We start from the raw sequence: 23,017 nt of genomic DNA, 5'->3' as shown, positions 1-23,017 counted from the left end.
TTTAGAATGTATTTTTTTTTTTAAGAAATGGAGTTGTAGGAGTTGGGAGACTGCCTTTTTTGTTGTTTTTAGCAGCTCTTCACAGACTTTGATAACACATTGGCTTGTAAAGATTTTCATCAGCATAGCTTGGGAGGTGATGGTGCAAAGCAATTCCTAGAGAACAGGTTGCTCTTTGAAAAGAGAAAGCAGATGAATRTATGTTTGTTTGTGTATGTTGAGTCTGTAGACATGCACATGTGCACACACACACTTCTGTCTGTTAGAGAACATTGCAATCCATGGGCATTTGGACGTCATCTTGTCAATGGAAAACAAATGGTTACATAAACAGTGGAACAACTGGCATCTGGTTTCTTACAGATTTCTGTTTTGTTGTTATAGTCAATGATGTTCAACAGGGTGTGAAATTTGACAGAAGCTTTTGCCTTGTTTGTGACCTTCATGAGGTACCACTGCAGTGGAGATTCTCAGGTGTCTAATGAGGCTGAGAGCTTTCTGTCACAGAAGGCACAGGTAGGAGTTGTTCATGAGACCTGTGAGTATGTAATTATGTTTGAGGTGTCTGCTTCTTAAATTCATGTGAAACTGATTGGTGTGTTTGAGAGCTGAAAAGGGTGACTGACACACAGCATTATTGCATAAGCTTGATTTCCATAGAAGACAGTTAAATACAATTTAAAAYATATTTTATTCTGAACATTATCTGAATGAGTGCTAACTTCTTATAGTCAATTCTTGGTCAGAATTACTGTGAATATGGGATTACCTCTGGCAGAGGATATGCAGCATCCCGTTCTGTGATTTAGCTTGTGTTGGGGTATATGCTGCTTTCTCTACACCAGACTTCTCAAAGACTGTTTCAGCTGTGAGAGGAACTCAGGTCCATCTCCAGAATCAGAAAGTGTGACATGCTGGTGGTCTTGTCTGTACTATGAAGAAACTTCTTAGGGCAGTATCCTTGCAACTCCTTTTTATTAGGAATAGTATCAATGGGCCTTTATAGCTCCTTATTTCTAACGTGAGAGAGGTAACATGGGACTGTGTGGGGAAAAGAGAGCAGCTGTATGAACACAGCCAGACAGTGTTTATTATAGTGGGATCTGCTGAAAGTGTTTGTTTGGTACAAAAACAGACTTGCACTCTGAATGTAGATGCTGCCTGGATAGAACAGATTAAAAGTTTTACCCCAGGCTACTACATGTTTTCGTGTACTAATATGTTAGATTAAAAAATACATATGGAGATTAAAAAATATATTGCCWACATTGGCTCTGTTGGACGTTGCGAGAGGTACAACTGAAACTAGCAAAGTCTCCTACTGTACTCTGTCKCTACATGCACTATTTCTTTAATATCTGGAACAAATTTTGGGAGAGAGTGTTTTAAGTTAAGGTGTTAGCAAATGTACATGGATGGGAACTTTCCAGAACCAAATGGGTCTGAAGAAATATTTGCTGATGTTAAAAGCGTGGCGTTCCTCACTTCATCACTTGCGGCATCGCTGTGTTTTGTTTTTTTTTTTTTTTAGGTGTCAGATAGGAGGGAAAGCAAAGCTGTACTTTTATTCTCTTGACCCTCTCCCTTGTATTTAAGTGGGGAGAGGAGGAGAGGGAAATATACTTCCAAGAATATCCTTCTATTTTTTCTCAATCTTACTCCTTCCTTAAAAAAAAAAAAAAAAAAGTGTTGTATTTCCTGCATTCTCAGACTTCATTGCTGCTGATACTTGCCAGTGTTTGCTCAGTAACCTTGCATTTTCTTTTATTCATTTCCAGTCCCTTGCCAATGTGGGAGCCAGATTTTGCTCCCACAGCTGGCTGGCAAGATGCTGTGAGGGGGTTGTAGTGTCTACCTGGCATGCTGAGGGGTACCTAATGCTTCTTAGAAGTGAATCACAGCTTGTCTTGGTCTTTTTTTCCTATGGAGAGGTATATAGAGATACATTGCTCCTGGAAAACCTGAAAAAAGATGTTGGCACATCCCAATATCTGTTGCTGTTTGCAAAGGCATGGCAGACAACCTAGTAGTCACTGATGAAGAGAAAACAAAGACATAGAGCAGGAGGATGTCAAACATTGAATAAATGGCACTGGCAAAGATGTGGGGTAGAGGCTGTAGCCTGTGCAACTATCCTGTATCTGGCTTTTGGAAGAGCTGCTGATTTGTCACATTTGTGAATTAAAAAAGCTGCAGTAGGTTTTGTGTAGTAGAGAAAGGCAACTTTGTGGGCATAAATTGTTTTTCCTGCTGAAATACACCTCTTCTTAGCTAGATAGAAGACTGCAGATGACTCAGTCCAAAGTAGAGCAATAGGAGTCTGGAGGAAGAAAAGAGGAACAGAGGAGCCCTGCAAAGGGCTTTTATTTCTACTGTGGTCTGATGTCCAGACTGGTCCTTCTGGAAACCGCTGAATCCCTAGACTGGTCCTGCARCATCATTGTCTTTCCTGTTGATGTTCAGTTCAGAGCAGAGTTCCAGTGTGATTATACTGCCATTTAACCCATTTACCTAAACTTGCCCCTCACTCACAAAAACGGCTTTGTTTTCCTCCCATGTTTTTTTTATTTTTTATTTTTTATTTTTTATTTTTTATTTTTTATTTTTTATTTTTTATTTTTTATTTTTTATTTTTTATTTTTTATTTTTTATTTTTTATTTTTTATTTTTTATTTTTTATTTTAGCCTGGGATGTCTAGTAGGGCTATCGATTTCTCTTCATTGCAGAAGGAAGTTTTTCTCACCTTTTTGTTTAAGAGGCAATAAAGCAGAAAGCAAAAACGGAGGAACACAGCTTAGTCATAATTCTCATCAGTGTTGATACAGTTTCACTTGTCCTTCCAGTCAGTCTTTCTGACTCAGTCTAAAGCAAYAGGCCTTTGCTTCCTTTCCTGCCTTTAACAGGAAACTGTGGTATTGAGCCTGTTTATTGTGAACTCCTTTTGGCCATCTAGTGTGGGGAGAAAGTGTATACATGGGGAGGAGAGGCAGAAGAGTATTCTATACTGTAAGTCTTTCAGAGACTTTATATATAATGTTAAGCCTAAAACACCTGGCTGTATATCCCTCATAAACAGTTGCCTTTTTCAGCCCTTCATCTTCTACTWCTTATTTCAGTTATGATCTTCCCCTGTGAGACTTTAGTCACAGGATTTCCATGTTCTTTGGAGTTCCTCTCGTGCTGGCGCCTCTGGGARTATCTCTGATTCACTAAAGCATGCTGAAGGCAGGCCACAAAGTGCAGTCACATGGTCGCAGAGAGAACGGGAACTAGCTGAAAGTGAACTAGCATGGAAACCATAAGTGCGTTAATGCTGAAAAGCAGAATTGGTCTGGTCTGAGCGCCTTGTTGATGAGATTGTATGGGTGTGGGTACCTGAGTTAGCTCATTTACAATGAGTTCAGTTTTCTACCCATCACTGTATGTGCTGGGAACCACTTCCAACTGTTGCTCTGCCTTATCTTTTTGTCATGCAGGCTTCCACTCCTCCGCTGTTTGGGTTTGTATTTTACTGCTACTACTGGGCATAGTAAGAATTGGTGATATTTAGGAGAAAATGCCTGGCTTTAGCATTCATAACATTAACAAATGTCTTTTTGCTTTCAGAAGCACAGTGCTTGCTACTTATCTCAGAAAAGGCCCTTCAGATACTCTTTTGTCCCTTGTGTCCATCATTTGCATGTATTGTTGGTATCTGGAGGGAGGTGTAGTTTTGCTTTGAAAGATTTGCTTGCTTCTCCCAGCTTACAATGCCCAAGAATCTTTGTCTGTAGCTGTTTAATCTTGGAAACAATGTGGAATGACAGGAACAGTCAGTAGTGATGGAAAAGCCTCTGTACAGCTTATACTTAAAAACTCAGAGCATGAAGTTCTTATGGGACCTCAGAAATATTAAGTGATTCTCCAGTAAAGAACTGATCATAGCTGATTTTCTTATTCACTTGCATCTTTGTAAAAAGTGTGCATGAGTTGAGATGATGCTTAGTATTTAAAAATGCATGAAAAACACTGTTTATTTGCAGCATTTGTTTTTTTTTCTGGGTGACTTTTGGGGCATGAATGTACAGTGCATGCACAATCACACAGATAGAACTGGATATTTGTTATACAAAATATGTGTGTTCCTATAGGCTAGATATTTGCATACAGGCAGTTGAAATTCATCCTTGGACAGAGGGACACACAAGTTTACACCATTATAGCTCATATAAATTCTGTCTCAATGGTGTCACTAACTAGCAGCACTGAATAGCACTCCTAATGAAAAGGACTTGGGGGTTACRATGAATTGTGAGATCAGTATGAGGCACACTCATAGCAAATGAAGGCAAACCATGTATCCTGGAATACATACAGGAAGAGTGTGGCAAACGGATCTAGGGAAATTACAGTTCCGCTCAGTATGATCCTGTGTAGCATTTTGGAGGCTGCCCCTGCAATAAACCTGGAAAATTTTGGCCCCTGAGATCAAGAAAGATGCTGAGATACTGTGGAGAATCTAGCAGACGGCTGCTGTCATTGTTAAAGAGCCAGAGTATACAGTCTACTACAAGGAGAGTTTGAGGGAACTGACCTTGTTGAGACTGGCAAAATGCAGCCAAGGGGCAACCTAACAAATGTCTATACTTTCTTGACAAGGAGTTACAAAGATGACAGAACCAAATCTTTCTAAGGAATGGCAGATGGTATAATATGGTACAACAGCCATAAATTGTAGCTTAGGCAGTTTTAAAACTGCACATTAGGAGGGATGGGGCGATACTAGAACAAATTACACAGAGATGTAATCTGCATGCTGGGAATTTTTTTTAAACCTGGTTAAACAAAGCCACAGGGCACATGTCAGTATTGGTGATAGACCCACTTCATGTGARCCACACTGGGCTAGGTGACCCCAGAGATCCCATCTCAACCAACATTACTGATTTGATGCTTCCGCCTCATTTATTCTCTTCAGTGGAAAAAATTTCACTCATGGAAGAAAACATGCAAAGTTATCTATTTATAYAATTAATACAATCATACTTTTTTCTCTTTTTAGTGTGATGCTGTTGGCTTCTGCATCCCATCCAGCAGGTAAAGTGGACTGAGATGTTCCCTTTTTTGGTTTGCATACTGCTTTTCCCTTTTCATGCATGTAAACTCCTTATCCTATAGGAGTTTAGCCCTAGAATTCCATGGCAATATGACTAATAATAYGCATGTTGTAGGAAAAGGAAGAAGGTACCTAGCACTGTGTAATCTGTGTGATATTTAGTAATATCTTTCTTATCTGCCCTTTGTAAAGAAGCAACATAGGATAGACAATAAACAACAGCTTTTGAGCTGGTTTATGGTAAAAAAAAATAAAGATTCTTTATCAATAAAAATGAAAGGATAGAAGTGGAGAAAGAAAAGAAAGACAAAGAAAAATATTAAGTAAACTTAAATTTCCTCTTTTGCTTGGTCGTTCACATTGTGTATACAGCATTCCCACATGAGGATAGACACGAAATGCCAAGGAAGATAGACCTGCATTTCAAAAAGTGAAAGACTGAACTTTCTCTGAATCCGTAGAGCCTTGAAGGCAAGACAACTCCAGGGAACTGCTATTACCTAGAGCTCCTGGGCCCAAGTGCCTGGAAATGCAAGTACTCTAGAGCTCTCCTTGAATTTAGGAGAATGTTTCTAAGTCTCTTGACTTGTGCTAGGTGTCAGAGTTTAAATCTGAGAGGGAGAAACAGCCAATATACATCTGTTTCCTATTGCTTCAGTAAGCCAGTTTCCTGACTTCAGTAGGAAGCATTGCAGGCTCTGAAGTAAAAGATGAATGTGACGCATGTCTAACTGGTAACTGTTGCATCGACAGGATTAGTTGTATACTAACACAGAATATTCTTAGGTTTTGTGTAATCACTTCCCCCCTTTTCAACTGAAGGCAGGAACTGGCTGGAATCAAGAAGGTCAGACAGAAATCAATAAACACACTAGAAATGTGGAAAGCATTATAAACAAAAAGTCAGGCAGCTACAAGGGCTTAAAGGAATGTTAAACTAGTAATGGTCATATAATTGCTGTTCCCCTGCCTGTAACAATGGGTAATTATTTCCCCACCACCACCCCGTTCTGTTTTCCTCTGAGTGTACTGCTTTTTCCCCTCAGGTGATCTCTTCAGTGCCTTGGACTTTCCATTCCTGTACTTCTACAGATTTCATAGCAGCTGCTGTGCTAGGTAACCTTTCTGTAACAGGCCATGTGAATGTGTTCAAAATAAGAGAACCTGCTGAGCTCCAAGCAAGACTCTCAGTTAAATTTGGAACATGCAAAGCTTTAGTTACACTAGTTTCTCCTGCACAAGGCAGTAAAACTATAGAGAAGTGACTCTGTCAATATGCATTTGAAGCCTTGTCACAGATGGAAGTATGTATGTTTTTTTGGGTGAGCGTATTCTGACCATAAGTGTTCCCAGTCTCCAGTAAAATATTTTTTACTTAGTGTAAAATATAATGTTTTTACCTAATGTAAAATGCAAACCTTTGATAATCAGCGTCTCTTAAATGCTTTCCAAGTTGGATTAGCCCTTGTAAAACTTGCTGTTTGCAGTGATTACAAAGTATTAGTCTTTAGTATATGAGTGTATGTGGATTTATTTGCTTGTACATCTTGTTATTTGGCAGAATGCTTTTTTGGGGTAAAAGGGAAAAGCTTTAACAAGTGTCCCTCTATTCTGAGTAGCAATAGTTCACAGCCCTCACAGGACAACGTAAGCATGTCTTTTGTAGCTCTTAATTATCTCAAATTTTACTCCTCTTTCTCCTCCAAACTTTTGCCCAAGGAAAGTGTTTTCTTTTTAAAGGGGGAAAAGCTTGTATTTTCATGCTAATTTCTGATTGTTAAAACTTTTCTATCTGGGCTATCTATTAAAAGGTGTGAAAAACGATCATTAAATAATTCCCCAGTGTAGATTCCCCTGCATTTGGACACAAAACTTTATTCAAGAGTAGATTATCCCCACCACTAACAACTTGCATTTAGTTTTTGATGAATAGCTTGTTCCCTGGCAGCTAAGTGAAGTACGTTTCTTCTTTTCTTGAAGACAAAGTCCAGCTTCAGGCCCCAATGAATATTAGCTAGCCCAGATACTCCTTCTCTTTTACTTCATTAAATTTTTGTTCTTGAAGCCTCCTACTTATGTTTCCTTTTCATTATACATATAGTAGATAGGACTGTGTGTCACACCTCTAAAATTGGAAGAGAGTAGCTAGATGTAGAAACAAACGTCTCAGTTGGTCCTCTACATCTTGTCATACAGTGCCTTTGTAAACATTAAGGATGTGGAAGAAAACTCATGATATAAAGCAAGAGCAACTGATKCAGTGAAATCTGCCACCTGTGTAGAATGTCTGGCACATTAGGAGTTGAAGCAAACTGCTTCAATTATTTCACTCAATGTTCAACTCAATGGCATCTGCATTTCAGGTATAATATTTAGCTGTTTCACTTTTTATCTCTGAATTGCCCTAAACGGCTTTGAATCAGTCTTACTAAAAGCCTGTTTCAGAAAGGAAGATGTTGTTAAACTTTAGCCAGCTACTAGACTTTCAGAAGTTTGGGCAATGCTGCTTAGTATTTCATTGAATTCACCAGCTTCTCAGGGTGGAATGTTCTGCCCATTTTCTGTAACTGGTAGTTGACTCTGGGCCTTTTTATTGTCATCAGAGCAGCAGCTGCTTGGTTCCAGGTGCAGCAGGTCATCCTTTGGGGTCTTGTGTTATGGTTCAGTGAAAGACATTGTAGTATCTCCTTCTCCTGGGTGGTTATAGTAATACCATGCTGTGTTTTGTGTTTCAAAAACACCAGCATGGATGTGGGGCTGATTCATGACTTTGCTCCATGTCCTGAGCAGGGAGCAGCTCTTGGCTCAGGTTAAAGGCCCAGCATAAAACTTTTAGCCCGGAGAGGCCCTCAATCTGCTTCTTTCTGCTGAAGCAGAGAGGGGACCAATTGTATTGCATCAGTATCTAGGACAGCATACCCCTTTCAAGAGCCAAGGCACATTTTGCCTCACTACCTGCATACTTTGTTGATCCTACTTGCTGCTTTCCCATGCTTCCTCCCACAATACTTTAGTCTCTTATGCCTCTGTACTAGTTAGGCAGTGATTTGTCCCTTATGCATTTTGAAGTCCCTTTCTATCCTCTGCTTGCTTCACTCTGTCACTGTTTCATAACCAGTGGGATGCAAATCCATTACAAGTGAAACAAAATCCAGAACCCAAGCTGATTTGTCTGAAGTCCAGTGAGATGTGGAACAAAGTTTCTTTATAGTAGGCTTGGCTGCAGGAGCCCTGGGGACTGCTATCTTAGGTGAYTTGAGAATCAGAATTTACTTAATAGTCAGCTGAGAGTTTGAGTCATCTGTCTGCTGTCTGGTAGAGACGTACTTGACTTCTTCATTGGAAATTGGAATTTGGGCTTTATGAAGTTTGCATGACTAGAAAGCATCAGACAAATTTTCCGATAGTATGAGGTTTGGGATTTTTTTTTCCCCAATCTAAGGCTCCATAGTGGTTGAAGTGAGTTAATGGTTAAATATGTGTGGTTTCTGTTGAAATTTTCACTGCCTTTATTCAGAGTCATTTCAATGCCAGAAGCTAATATTTGACCYTGTGTTTCCAATAATCTCTACTTTTCTGATTATGCAAGTGCATTAGAGACCAAGCATAGAACTATCTGACTTTTTTCAGACTGCAGCCACTGGCTGAACAAGCCCTCAAATTTACTAGACAAAGTTCTTTGTCCAAAAAATATCCCTATTTTTTCCCCAAATGGGATTAACAGTGCTTGAAGGGTGTCTGTTCAGTTGTGCATTAGGAAAAYGAAGATGCCTGTAAGAGGCTGCTTAGTAAGAGACTTTATTAACAAAAGCTTTCCCCATCTTTTGCAGTGGACTGTTGGGATTCTTTCTGATGTTGCACTCAGTGAAACTAAAAAACAGCACAACCTCAGGGCAATATGCAGCATGGAGTTTCCTTGCAAAGGTAAGAGAAAGACCGTCACAAGAACATAGTGTATTTTTGTGCCTCCTTGGGGAACTGTGAGGAAGTTCACATCTCTATCTCTCTAATTTCCCTAGCTATTCCTGTCAGATCCCTCAGGGCCTGTCCATATAATATTCTGCTAAAGAACTGAGGCAACAAATATCAGTCACTTGCATAACAAAGCAGGATTGTTAGCTGAGGCAAAGTATTGAAGTTAGACTGAGTTTAATGGAGCTATGCTGATACTAAATCCAAGTAATACAAATTGATACTCTGCGGGGGTRTTTGGGGGAAAAATACTCCTTCTGAGAGTGTGTGCACCAGCCCTTGTTTCTAGTGAGTCTTCCCAACAGTGCTGGTTTACTGAGTCAAGAGTTAAACCTAGTTTGCTGAAGGTTAATACCAGAATTCCCACTGCTGTCATCACAGGGGAGAGCAATGAATGTCATTTGCTTTGACTTTAGCGAGGTGTTTGACATCATCTCCCACAATGATCTTATATGCAAGTCAGACTGTTATAATCTGAATGGGCAGATAATGAGATCAGTTTAAAAAAAAAAGAGAGAGAGAGAGAGATTGGATGATCAGGCTCAGAGGGTAGTGCTTAATGGGTCAAAAGCTACCTGGAGGCCAGTAGCGTGGGGTCTATCCTGGAACCTGTTTAACATCTTTATCAGTGACCTGATGGAAGTGATCAGTACATTCAAGTTTGTAAATAACACCAAGCTGTGGGAACCAGCCAGTACGGTAAATACGCAGAGTTGTCTTCTAGAGAGACTAAGACAGGCTGGAGGAGTGGACCAGCAGGAGTCTTAGAAGATTTGGCAAGGACAAACAGTCATGCACGAGGGAAGGAAGAGTCCCTGACAATCATAAGTTGGGGACTGGCTGGCTGACTGAGAAGCAGCTCGGGGGARAAGAACCTGGAGGTTTTGGTAGGTGACAAGGTGAGCTTGAGCCAGCAGTGTGCCCTGGTAGCAAAGAAGGCCAGCAGTATCCTGGGTTTTATTAACAGGAACACAGGCAGTAGATTCAGGAAAGTGATTATCCTCTTCGACTAGGCACTTGCTAGACCACATCTGGGACACCGTGTCTTATTTTGGGTCCTTCAGCACAGGAGAGACAAACTGGAGCAAGTTGAACTGAGAGCCACCACGATGGGAGCTGGAGCACTTACCCTTTTAGAAGAGGTTGAGGGAGTGGGGTTTGTTCAGCCTGGAGATGAGACAGCTTCAGAGGCACCTAACGGCAGCTGCCTAATACATACAAAGAAGTTATTTAGAAGATGGAGCCAGACTCTTTACAGTGGTGTGTGTTAGGAGGACAAGARATAACAAGTGTAAGTTGAAACAAGAGAGGTTCAAACTGACTATAAGGAAAACCTTTTTCAACCCTAGGATAGTCAAGCCGAGACACAGATAGCCCAGAGAGGTTGGGCAGTCTCCACCCTGAGGTTTTCAAAATCTGACTGAACATAGATCTGAACAACTTGGTCTGATCTCACAGCTGACCCTACTTGGAGCAGGCGGGTTGTTCTAGAGATCTCCTGAGATCCCTTCATATCTGAATTATTCTATGATCCATGGGTCTTAGGGGTCTGGATGTGTGGAGGCTTTTGTTGTTGTTGGTTGTGGTGGTGGTGGTGGTGGTTGTTTTTTTTTATTATTATTATTATTGAGTTACTGACACTTCGTTTAATAATCTAATGAGGTCAGAAGAGCTGATCTGATTCCTTTTCCTCAGATAGATTTGCCTAATTTCATCACTGTCAGCTAGGCCATCTAAAAACCACAGCCTTCTTGCGTGGTTTGTGATCACTGCTTTATTACTGCAGTGAATGAAGCTGTTACCTTAAACAAAATGGACTTGCACAATATACTTGTTTAGAAACTGTAGTCAAATCATTCGTTGTTTTTTTCTGGGGATAGTAAAAAAGGAGTAGTATGGCAGGTTTTGGGCTTGGCAAGTTTTTTCACACTGTACAACTCTCAGAGATTGTAGCTGGTTTGAATTTCCCTCAGAAGCTCCAGAACAGGTTGCTTGTGGAGATTTTAGTACTTTAGATTTCTCCTTGTTCCTTAGGAGCAAGTCAACTGATCTAAAGCTTGCTGTTACTGTTTTTTTACTATGCTTTAGGTTGGAGRTGGGAATAGCTGACTCTGCTAACAGGCATTGTGAATAAGGAAAAATGGGTCTGCGTGCGGTATTTATGACCTACCTATAAAAAAAATGCAGGCAAAAAATATGTTCAGAAATATATTTTAAGCAGATCTAGGTCCTTCCCAAGCTGAAGTGAATCAGAGCCATAAAGTCTGGAGTGGATCAAAGCTTTCCCAAAGTTCAAGGGTTTCTAGATTTGTGGGGTTTTGGCCAACTGTAGATACAGACTTCAGAGTTTGTTCTAGACACTGTTGGCAATGAGATTATATGCCTTTACTGCAACTGAAGATTTGTCTTTGTATCATTGTGTTAATTTAATCTGTTGTTTTATAAACAATCTTAAAAGTCTGTTTGTTCACGTGCAAGTCTGTGGTTTTATTAGTTTTGCTTAGGAGGGTTTTTGTAACAACAACAAAAAAAATCAGTCCTTTTCCTGTTATAACTCTTAATCTGTTGTTCAATCTATATGCCTTTTCTGGAGTTTGAAGTGGGGGATAAGTAGTGAGGACATTAGAGTTGTCTAACTCTAAAAATAATAAAACTAGCATTTTCTCTAATATCGTTCACTAGCATTTTAAAGCTTGTCATAGGAATGTCACTATGACTCAGTCATACCCTTCTCAGAAAATACGAGCAGTATGCAGGAACTGCTCAGTGATGAAATGTAGCTGATTCTTGTGTCAAAGTCCATGAATGCTTAAAATTCAGAAACATGCCATTTTTAGAATGGGGAGCAAAGGAGACTGCAGAGAGATAGATCAGCAGCAACCAATGAGATTGGAATTTGCATGCAAGGGTTGGGATAGATGTATCGGTGCCTTCAGAAGTCTACCAAGGTATCTTATAACAATTGGGAACCATAGATTTAAATATGGCCTAATTAGAAAAAATTGTATCTCTATGATCACTGATACTGCTTCCTATAGGTGTCTTGAAGAATTGCAGTTGAATATTGACTCAGCCTGACATTGCCTGGGTATGAGGCCTGTCTCAATCACACCACAAGTCGTCATAGGTGTAGAAAATGAGTATTTAAGTAATACTGTAAAAATGTTTTTGAATCCAAGTGTGCAACTCCCCTTTAAAAAAAATAAAAGAAAAGATAAGAAGGAAGTTGATGTGGATAAAGAATAAAGATAGAAACTACTTGAATCTGGACTTGCAGAATGAGGTTCAGTGGGAAAAAAACACTGTGTCACAACAGCAGCTTTGCGTTCCCACGTGAGCGTTTTTCTTGGATTGAGTAGTGTCCTAGATCATCCTCTTAATCTCTCAGACTGACYGGAGTTTTCACCAGCAGTTGGAAAGGAGCAGCGTTTGAGGCCAAAATATGTTTATCTTGCAAATGAGCCAAGACAGGAGAATGCTGTAGTCCTCAGGCAGCAATGCAGGCCTCTAGGGAGGGGAAGAGAATCAGAAAATGTTTTCCATTTGCATGCTTTGTACTTCTGTGACTGACGAGTTGGGACCAAGATTGCTGCCATCACTTTGTTCCTTGTTTGGTGCCGATAGACTAATAAATTAACCATAAGATCTAATTGGTCCTGCTTTACAGATTCAAGGAGACATTCTTTCTGAAGCTTGCATATTTGGCTTCCTTGCCTCTAATTTTTCATTCACTTAAAAACTAGAGCTGGGTCATAACTTGCCTTTATGGTACTTACTTCGGCTGCAGAAACTTGGTCATTGTATGAGGTTTTTAAATTCTTATTTTGTAATTATTTTTTGACAGCTTTGGTGTCAAAGCTTGGCTCTGTGCACAGAAAAAGTCCAGATTTCATCTGTTTGTATAGCCCTGTGTGATATTTATAATGACAAATATACTCAACACTTTTGCTGTGAAAGCAAATAGCCTGTGCATTAGTCATATTTGTATAGACACACAAGAAATGCCAAAAATGCTAAAGTGATCTGTAAAACAAAAATTGCTTTTAAGAAGCCCAATAAATGTGGAATTGTCATAGCCTTGCATACACTTAATCTCCAGAAGAGCAAGAATTTGAAGCTGTGTTTTGATTTCTTGCTTTAATTTGAAAGCGATGCTAGTATCACAGGTCATGTACTAGAAGGAAAAACTGGAGATGCTCATATATATAGACAGAAGCATCTGGTGAGAACACTAATGAGCTCAAACAGTGCAGTTAGTGAGTTTGTTATGGCTGCTAATCTGTATCTGGTGATGAAACCTGTTAGATTCTCTAGAAATTAGACAGCAGAAGTAATTGAAATCATGAATAGAAGGGAACAATGACATTTCATAACTTTTCTTCAGCAAGATACTGGTTACTTATGAATACATACTCCTGTGTCATATGTAGTGTTATCCTAATAAAATYTGCAGCGGTTTGTTTCTGGTAGGAACCTATTGAGACAGCTTATTACAAAGAGGAAGAATAAATAGGACAGACAGTGGAAAGTGGATTTTGTATTCTCTTTCTTCCTCCCTCTGAAGAAGTGAAGTTGGATAGCTAGAATCAGGTTGCATTGACTTTTTCACTGGTTCTTATACATTGAAGAAAATTTAGTTTAATTTTAACAGGAATATGCAGGTCTTCTCTACAGCATTCCTGTGCAGCCTTATGCAATCTCTGGTGTGTCTGAGTAGTGTTAGCAGCTGTCTGGTATGTAAAAGCATCTCCTGACAGCTGCTTTGGTTCCTTATTTGTTAATTTCCGAAGTGTTTGTCCCAAGTCACCCTGTGTTTTTTTTGCTGGCTGCCAGAGATTGCAAACATGCTTTTGCAAGAGCTTCTGAAAGACTATTTTACCTCCAGATTATATGCAACTAACTCTAGCCCAGTGTATTTATACCCCAGGAGTTTTAGCCTTCCCCCAACATATATAACAGCTATTAGAATACCTCTTGTGGTCTCCAGTTTGTGTCTGTGTATCTGGTTCTTAGGTCTGTATGATGTCTTGAGGAGAAAGGATAGGCTAGATTCATCTTCATTTCAGCTCAAAGATGTGGATGATATCCCTCTTAAAAACTAGAAATAGGACCAGTTCAGACTCAGTGCCTTACTTTCACYGAAAAGCACTTACTTGCAGAAATAGATGCCATTGTAAGAGAGTCTTGCCATTGGCACCTTCTGAAGTGAGTGGCTCTTTTGTACCGCTACCTCAGTGGAAGAGATGCATATATCGTAACCACAACAAGAATGTATTTTATTTTCTGGCACTTGCCCATTCAGTTGTATTGCAATTTCAAGTAGTGTGTTGGTATACTCAGACAGAAGTGACAGTGAGATTTTTGGCTGAAAATCACATTGCTTCCTTGGCTTGGACCTCATAAAACTTAATACAAGAATGTCATAAACTCCCACTGGAGTTTCATAAACACAGTATATTTTCATTTGGCAAGTCTTCTGCACAGCATGTAAGACTGTCTCAAGATCTCTGTTTCTGACCTGAAAAAACTGTGCAGATGCGTGCCAAAGCCCTGGAAGAGAGGGAGAATTGTGCACCAGAACTGATGAGGCTCTGCTGGTGCATGCTTGCTGTGGCACAGAGATGGTTTAAATACATCTCTAACCTGAGAGAGAGATTTTTTAAACCCTACAGCTTTCACATACGCTGAGAAGGAATTTAAAGGTAAAAATTAAGTAAACTTCTTCCATCTACCCACCATAATTGTGTACTTTTATGTATATGCATAAATAAGAATGAAAAATCCTCACTCATTTGTGGCCCTCATTCTATGAAATGCAGGACATGCTTTATTCTTGACACATGTAATTGATTCTTGTCAATCACCATAGGGACTATGTAAATACCTTGGAAGACAGAATGTGTTTCTCAGCTGAACTTGACAAGCAAATAAGGCAATCAGTGTGCTCTTAAATACATCTTAACAGTCTATAAAAAATACCAGTTGCTAAAACCTTAAAAGTATAGGTTTTCTGCTAGTTACCATGGAGACAGCTTGATAGTTGCGTTGTAGCATCCAACACTAATTACAGCCTAGAATTGCTGGGAAGACATCAGTCTCCRTAACAACTCCCCTGTGTGCTACATGACCACTAAGCTAAGTAGCACATGTTCCTAGGGGTACTCATATAATTTAATACGGATGCTGTCTTGTAAAAATAGCTGAGACTTACTGGAGATCTTGAGACTCTTGATAATAGTTTTAATATGTATATTAACAGATGTTGCATAGGGCTGCCAACAATTATGTATCTGCTGAAAATAACAGCCACCCAGCTTGTGGCCGTGCCATAGTTATACAAGTAAGTAGATAAAGTTATCTGTTGCCAGTTGGGGTAGTAGCATTGCACAATTTTCTTTTGTGCTCGATAAAAATACATTCCTTTTCCAGTCTCAATGAGTATTAATAAGTTAAGCACAAAGAGATGCTCTGAATTGGTTTGTTTAGTCTCTATCCTGATAACCATTTAAAAAGCATTTGGTATTGATGTTCTCTGGAACATGGAGATTACTACTGATCTGCCAGCTTGGAGTATGTCTTTGGAAGGTGCTTTTTCACCCTCACCTGTGCAAGCTACCTCTATCTTTGTATATTTGACACCAGAGAATTACAATTTAAAGATAGATTTTTGTCAAATCTAACAGATTTTTAAATTGCAGGGGAAGCAGGTTCATTGGTTCATCTGCATAATAGATTCCTACCCTCCTATGTTTTTATTTATTCTCCTGGAGTTATATATGGAGAACTGAGGCTGAGAGGTGAATCATAAGTGAGACAAGACAAAAGAATCAAGATTGGTTTGGAAAYAGTTTTCATTCCTAATGTACTGATTTCAATGCCAAATTTGTATGGAGGCGCCACATGTACTATAACAAACTAATGTAGAAGTTTTCAAAGTTAGCCACATCTTGGATTCCAAAAWTGGCCAAACTCAGCCACATTCTACTCCTTTGCTGATTCCTTGTTCTTTTCTGGATTGCCAGCTGCCCTTTTACTATTTAAAACCCTTCATGGGTGAAGTATCTCCAGATTGTCTCACAAATCTTGAGCCTGATCATTTACCTCTCTGATACATGCTGAGTTGCTTTCTTCAGACATTTCTCATGCTAGTCAGACATGGCTGTCTCAAATGGGTCTACCCTGTCTCTCTCTTCCTCTCCTCCCCAACTTGGAAGCAATCTGTCTAAAATTACATATGCATTCATTTCTAAATCCCTCTCTCTACAGTTATCTAAGGATTAGATTATGACTTCTAACCGCTGGTTGGCAAACGGCTATAGGGCTCTGAGGGAGGCAGACTGAGTGACTTATGTCTCCAATGTATACATACTTATCAGACATACTGATGTATGTCCTGTCCCTGAAAGATGATGCTTGAGACTTACRTAGGCTTTGAACAATTTCCTGAGATGTGACCTGCAAGTTACTCTATTCCTATTCATGGCTAGCWTGGAGAGGAATGGGGCAGAGTCCAGTTTTCTCTCCGTGTCTCATGATGAATTGTTGTCCTAGGGTGCAGGAGGAAACGGTTCGTACTGCAGAGGTTCCCTTCTTCTTTCTCAGATAATGGGAGACCAGGGAGTCTGTCCCTGTAGTCTCATCCATTAAAGCCTGTGAACGGCTGAGGCCCACAGAGCTAACTCTTTAACCTTGTGACATTGCTCAAAGGAATTACTCAAAATGGATTAACTATATTAACATTTTTAAAAGTACCACATTTTTAAGGTTTCTGATGGAATATTTTGACCTTTTGTAACAGTGAATGGTTAGAAAGCCCTGGACAAGCTTTTGTTTTTGAATGGAAAATTAAAACCTTAAAGAATACCAGTTCTTCCTTGCAGTCCTTAGCGTAACAAAAATATGTCAATTTCTTTCCATTACATCATTGCTAAAGTAGCATAAACACGCCAGAAAGTGGCAATGCAGAGACTGTGGTTCTGTTATTATTGGGTTGTATGGAAAAGGATCAGTCGAGAGATTTAGTTATCTGGGCTGGGAATTGTTTGTTTATGAAGTCGGTTTTCCCCAAGGAGGCATGAGTTGGGAAATACAATAGGAAATGGACTTCATACGTTCACAGAAATACCAAAACAGTAAGTGTCATGCGGGAGAGAGGTTGATGGAAACTTGCTATTTTTACTAACTGATTTTTCAAAAATACTTGATTACGCATCCCCAAGTTTCCTATGCTATTTTTGATACTAGTGATATCCCCCACAGAGTAATGAGTTTTAGAGACATGACAGAAAAGTGTTTTGCATCTGATTTGGTTGACTARGAATATAGAGACTTCAGGTGTTTCTACAGATTGCAACAATGGAAAAAGGGCATTATTTCTTCTTACAACTAAAATATTCCTCCTTAAACTAGATATCCTCACTGATTCTACCAATATTCTTGAATGCTTCTCAGTCACATTTTTGCTATTCGTGTACAAGTAAAGCAGCATGCTTGGGGTCTGTTCACTTACAGCAGTGATACTGAGAACAAGACAACATTTGAAAATGCACTCAAACTCTTTGATCTTGAACCGGTAATGGTCTTAGTCTATACAGTTCAGCCTGAGACCAGGCAATTTAGCGTGCAGAGAGCAGTCATCAGGAGTATATGCAGCATCCCCGAGATTTGGTCAGTTCTGGCACCATGGGCTACAGCACATCTTGGGTGTTTAAGCCAGTTGCAGAGGTGACTTCAGAGCACATAGCTGGATAGTGTTCATCTACGTGGTATCTATGTGAGGATTTGTGGACAGTACTGTGTTTTTTACCAAGGTGAGGCAGTAATGTCAACAGGCATATCAGGGTCCAGGTTGGAGAAGTCAGTAGGAATATGGATCCCATCCTTTGTCTTGGCAGAGATCACACACAGCATTTGGTAATACTTGCTGGATGCATTCTTGCTTGAGGTTGGGGAGTTGTTGGCGAAGAATGTTAGCTTCACTGCACATCTGATAGCTCTTAGTGTTGAGTGATCAAGATATATCTGATGTAGTGAGAATGTAAATAAAGTATAAAGCATAGTGTTTTCCAACTACATAGCAGAGAGCAAGTCCAATTAGGAGGAAAAAAAAAGAAAGAAAAATTTACCATAGGTTTCCTAGGTTGCTCAGGGGATATTTTCTGCTCAGTCTTCTACTTTGTTATGATGTTTCCTGGTGTAGGGCAATACCTAAGTGCATGACTTTGGATTGAATGTCAATCTGGCATTTGAAAAGATGTTGAGTTGTTAGGGGTACATGGAAACATGTTGACTTTTAGTTTGTAACATATCTGCCTTTTCCCCCATGTTTTGCCTTATTCACCTCATTGGTGAAGTTCTCTTTCAGAAGTCATTGTCCCTTGAACTATATTCTCTCGCACTTCAGGAGAGAACAAACTGAAAATGACTGAAACTATTAGATTCTAGTTAATTTGGACTGTGCTAAGAACTCTGAAATTGGGGGACATAGTATAGTATAGATGGCTGCTAAGCCATCTACTCTTAAAAGGTATTGTCTTCCACCACAATGCTGATGTATTCAAGACAAGCCAGTTTGCCTGTTCTTTATGGACTGAAACTGAAAAGAACTCTGTGCTCTGCCTGTTGGAACAATCTTTTTTTTTCCTGGATGTCAGCTGTCACTTCTGTGGGATGTCATGGTCCACCTGTGAGGTGCTTGCTTCCTCATCTCATGTTTTTTTCAAAGATTCTGGTGCTATAAGGTCGGCTGTTACAATAGCCCCAGTACAGTACCTGCCTGATCTGGATACTGGCTCACCCACTAGTATCTGGTACTTAGGAGGAAGATAGCCACAGGCAGGTGCTGAACTCAGTCCTTCCCAAGGAGTCTGCAGAACTATGTAGCAAACTGTCAGTGCCTTGGCTCTAACCCCAAAGGGTGACACTGAAAAATATGGTTTTCTTACTAGGGTTATCAGGCTCCTCTGTCTCCTTATAGTAATCACTATTTCATAATCTAATCTCATAAGGGTTAGATGAGGTGAAGAATAATTTGGAGTGCCAAAAGGCTAGCTGTTGACGAGCTTTTAACATAATGTGAAGACTATTTTACTGCAGTATTTACTGCAGCAGAGCACTGGAACAGCTGGCCACTCCCCCAAACTCAAAAGTAATATGTTTCAAATCAGATAGAAGAAATAATTCTTTAGCATAGTATACTGTGTTACTGACCAGGAAAATTCAGGATGTTGAATGTAAGAAATACTAGGAAAATTGACTAAGGAGAGAGGTTTATATTTTATATGAACTGGGATCTGCTCAAAAGGTTTCAGTGGTGGTGTTCCTAGTAATTTTGCAGAAGCAGACATATGTAAATCTTAAATAGAAGTGGAAAGTCTAATAAACTGCATGCCATGGGATCTAAGTTCTCTATTAGTTAAGGCAAAGATGCAAATCCCTTCTTTTGTCTGATGTGTACCTGGGTTGCAGACCATCGATGTTATGGGAGGATCTTAAATTCTCCTGATGTCTCTGGTACTAGCCAGTACTTGAGCAAACACACACTTTTGTCCATTCCAGTAAAGGAGTGTCTGTGGAACACTTTGCTGCTGTTAATGCTGTTGTTCAATGAATACTTACTCCACTATACAAATATTTAATAATTCATGAAATGAGAACAAGATGAATTGCATTGCCCTGCCAACTTCTGAGCTCAGAGGAGAGACTAAAATGTCAGGAGCAGTTTAAGGCTTTTGTGGTAGTGAGACAGTTTAAGGAAAAGTGATTCCTTGATAGGGTGGAATGACAGAGAAGTATGGTTATGCAGAACGCTCCTTGCTGGATGCTGCGTGAAGCAGTTACAGGAGGTAGGAGACTTTGGGACTTAAGTTTGGTATAATCTGGAAATACAAAAATATTTTACCTTTTGGTCAAATTTACGTGATTCAACAATCGATCTTGTAACAGTAGGAATGGGGAAAAAAACAAAAAAACCCCACCACCACCAAAAAAAAAAAAAAAAAAAAAAAAAGAAAAAGAAAAAAAACCCCACTTCCTGGCAGAATTGAAGTTACTTGGCCTAATGAAGCCTTCTCTTCTCTCTCCTCAAATGACCTTTGTTTTCCTTATTTGACAAGACTTCAGCTGCTGAATCGATTCTGCCTCTCATTTTCAGAGCTTCAGCTAAATAGATGCTATTAATCTGGAGTATGTATGTGCACCTGTTAGAATCATGATTGATAGTGATTTATATCAGCAAAGTATGTTTTGGGGAGAAGTTACGTGAATTGACAAGGTTTTCTCTTTTCCTCTTCAATGCAGAAACTGAATAGCCAGAGGAATATTTGTATCTGGATTACGTTTATAGTGGTCACATTTAAAAGAAATATTTAAATATGAACTGAAGCATGGTTAAAATTGAATTCTGCACTGTAACCACATTACATTTTATAGGCTGAAGCTCGGTAGCACTTTACCAGCTACCCTATTAGTCATAGGAAGGAGAAATGTATGTTTTGGCTGCTATCTCCAGTAGCAGAAAGTACATGCTTCTTGTTTTGGCTTTCTCTTTATTATGACAGGACGTTTGATATTTGTGTTTGAGTGAAGGTTGGGTGGAGTGGTTACTTGATGTTCAAAAAGAAATAGCTACCATAAATTTAAACCAAATCTAGTGTTTTACAAGTGGCAAAAGAATTTTCTTTTTTAAAGGTTTCAAGGTATCTTTCATTCCTTGCAAAAAATTAAGAATGAGTTATGATGCGTTGAATATTCTAATCATAATTCAGCAGTAATGCATATTATATAGTTGTACACTATATATATATATATATATATATATATATATATAATCTGCTGATTGTATATGTATGTATATATTGATATATATTTGTACCTTGATGGATGTAGACCTTTCTGAAGAGATTGAAGAGATGTCTTGTCTTTTTTTTTTTTCCCCTCTGATCATTCATTATAAATATGAGCATGGTATCACTGTATTTCTAATAAGAGGAGAGTTGTCCTTATATGGCTGAGAGTCCCTTCCAATTGTAGGATAGGGCTGGGCATATAGCTATGTTCCAGGATGACCTGGTAATGACAACTTCAGTATCTGCAGGTGGCTCATTTTCTCCCACAGCTGAACTCCTAATGAGATGCATACAGTTCAAGGAAAATAGCTTGGCCACCTCTGCCTTATAAGGAATAAAAGAATGGTGAAGTTAGCCAGCAATTCAGTATTTCTTTTGGCATTCACATGATATTCCAGGTTCTTCTTTAAAAAAATAAAAACAAAACAAAACAAAAATCTATCACTTTATCATGTCCTCGGCAATGTATTAATCTGATAGGACTGGATTCTGAATGAGTTTATGAAAGCTGATAAAATCACCTATTGCTTCAGTTTTGCCCTGGGAGCACTTGCAGCATCAGGGTCATGGGTGTGTGGGTTTACTCGTCAGATCCAAGAATAAAAAGAATGTTCAAAAAACAATGCTGAAATCTTCATAAATGTGATCGGAAATAGAGGATGTTTATCTAATTCCCTAACTATTGGAACTGTGTACATGCATCTAGGCATAGACTTGCAGAGGAATCTATCTTCTAAAATCATACTGGAGATACTTAAGAAATCTGCTTTCTTGTAGCAATTGAAAAGGTAATAAATAGAAACACTTCCTGTGAGATACAGATTTTTACTCTGGGTATCAGTGTGGTAAAAAAAAAAAAAAAAAAAAAACAAAAAAAAAAACCCTACACCCTTAAAATGTCTGATTTTGCTGGAGTTGAGCATGCATACTGCCTCTGTTCTGAAAATGTTTTAGAAGGCAGGCTGCTTGTTTTGCTTTTGTTTGTCATTTAATCAACTCTCCTGCCTTTCTTCTTTTCATACTTTTTTTTATTTGTTTGTTTTATATGCATCACGTAGCTGATTCTAAGTTGGACTAGAAGTTAATTGTTATATAAATAAAATAGATTTATTTACACTAGGACTAAGTGTTATTATTCTCACTAGACATTTGCCTGCCAGGGTATATTTAGACACTGGCTGATTTCAGGTTATAGTACATGAAGCTAATTGTATGCTTAAAGAACCATTTGAATTTGCCATTGTGATTCTAATAATGCTCAAAATTTAGAATTAAAATATAAGGGCAAGGCAGAAGACAGTGACTAAACCTCCTCTAAGGACAGTGTACTCTAGGGAAGCTGAGACCTGTGCAGGCACTTAAGCAAATATGAAAGAAATGGTCCAAAATTTATAGCAGCGGGTAAAACTGCTGAGTGGCTGGATCTAAACTGTGTAGATCATGAAGTTGCTGACTGTGTCACCATTGCCATGGTGCCAGCAGCACCAGACTGTCATTTAAGTAATAATTTTGCCCAGTTCCATACACTTCTTGATCAGGGATGTGGGGGGTTAGAAAGGTTCATTCTTCCTTTTTGCTCATCAAACAGCTACAGTAAAGGTGAGCAGAGTCCACGTTCTGTGAGCAAAGTACACCTAACTGCTCTAATACATGAATTCAGTRCACCGCCTGCTAAATTCATGCTGTGGTGTGTGCTGAAAAGGTGACTGTATCGGTCTCCAATTAAGTCTGTCAGGGAATGAAAACCCTTGGGGCATGTCAGCACTTTGTTCAGACTGTGAGGGCAGAGCAGGTAGACATGTTCAAATTACCTTTAAATTAGTAAGCAGAACTGAGAGCAAAATCTGTTTTGCTTTTCCTCCTTTTCTAACAYGTTTCACTTTGAATTGTTTGTTTCCCTTGTTCGGGCTGCTCTGCTTTGCAGGCAGGATCACAGCATTGCTGTTTCCATTTGGAAGGGCCTTTTTTTTTTGTTTTGTTTTGTTTCAAGGCTAAAGATTCTTTTTTTTTTCCTCCCCCCCCCACCTTCTTTCTCCTTACAAAAAGCTGACTATACTTTAAATCCTTCCTTGTCAGTGGATTTATTTAGTTCTGCTCATTCAA

General features: G+C 39.2%; 1 protein-coding gene across 5 annotated transcripts in view; it reads left to right on the top strand.

Annotated features, from left to right (window-relative positions):
- Positions 1 to 23,017, top strand: part of SLC35D4 (solute carrier family 35 member D4) — a 60,903-nt gene that overhangs the window by 22,826 nt on the left and 15,060 nt on the right. For all 5 annotated transcript variants that reach the window (XM_085319317.1, XM_085319319.1, XM_085319316.1 and 2 more), the window contains exons 11-13: positions 5,043 to 5,077; positions 6,143 to 6,212; positions 8,927 to 9,020. In XM_085319317.1, the coding sequence (XP_085175443.1) occupies positions 5,043 to 5,077; positions 6,143 to 6,212; positions 8,927 to 9,020 (199 nt within the window). The remainder of the gene's footprint in view (positions 1 to 5,042; positions 5,078 to 6,142; positions 6,213 to 8,926; positions 9,021 to 23,017) is intronic.

This window comes from Rhea americana, unplaced genomic scaffold (assembly GCF_003343005.1).
Source record: "Rhea americana isolate MKP2758 unplaced genomic scaffold, rheAme1 scaffold_58, whole genome shotgun sequence".
Lineage (NCBI taxonomy): Eukaryota > Metazoa > Chordata > Aves > Rheiformes > Rheidae > Rhea > Rhea americana.
Note: the sequence above shows the minus strand (reverse complement) of the source record. Positions and strands in the feature narration are given on the sequence as shown.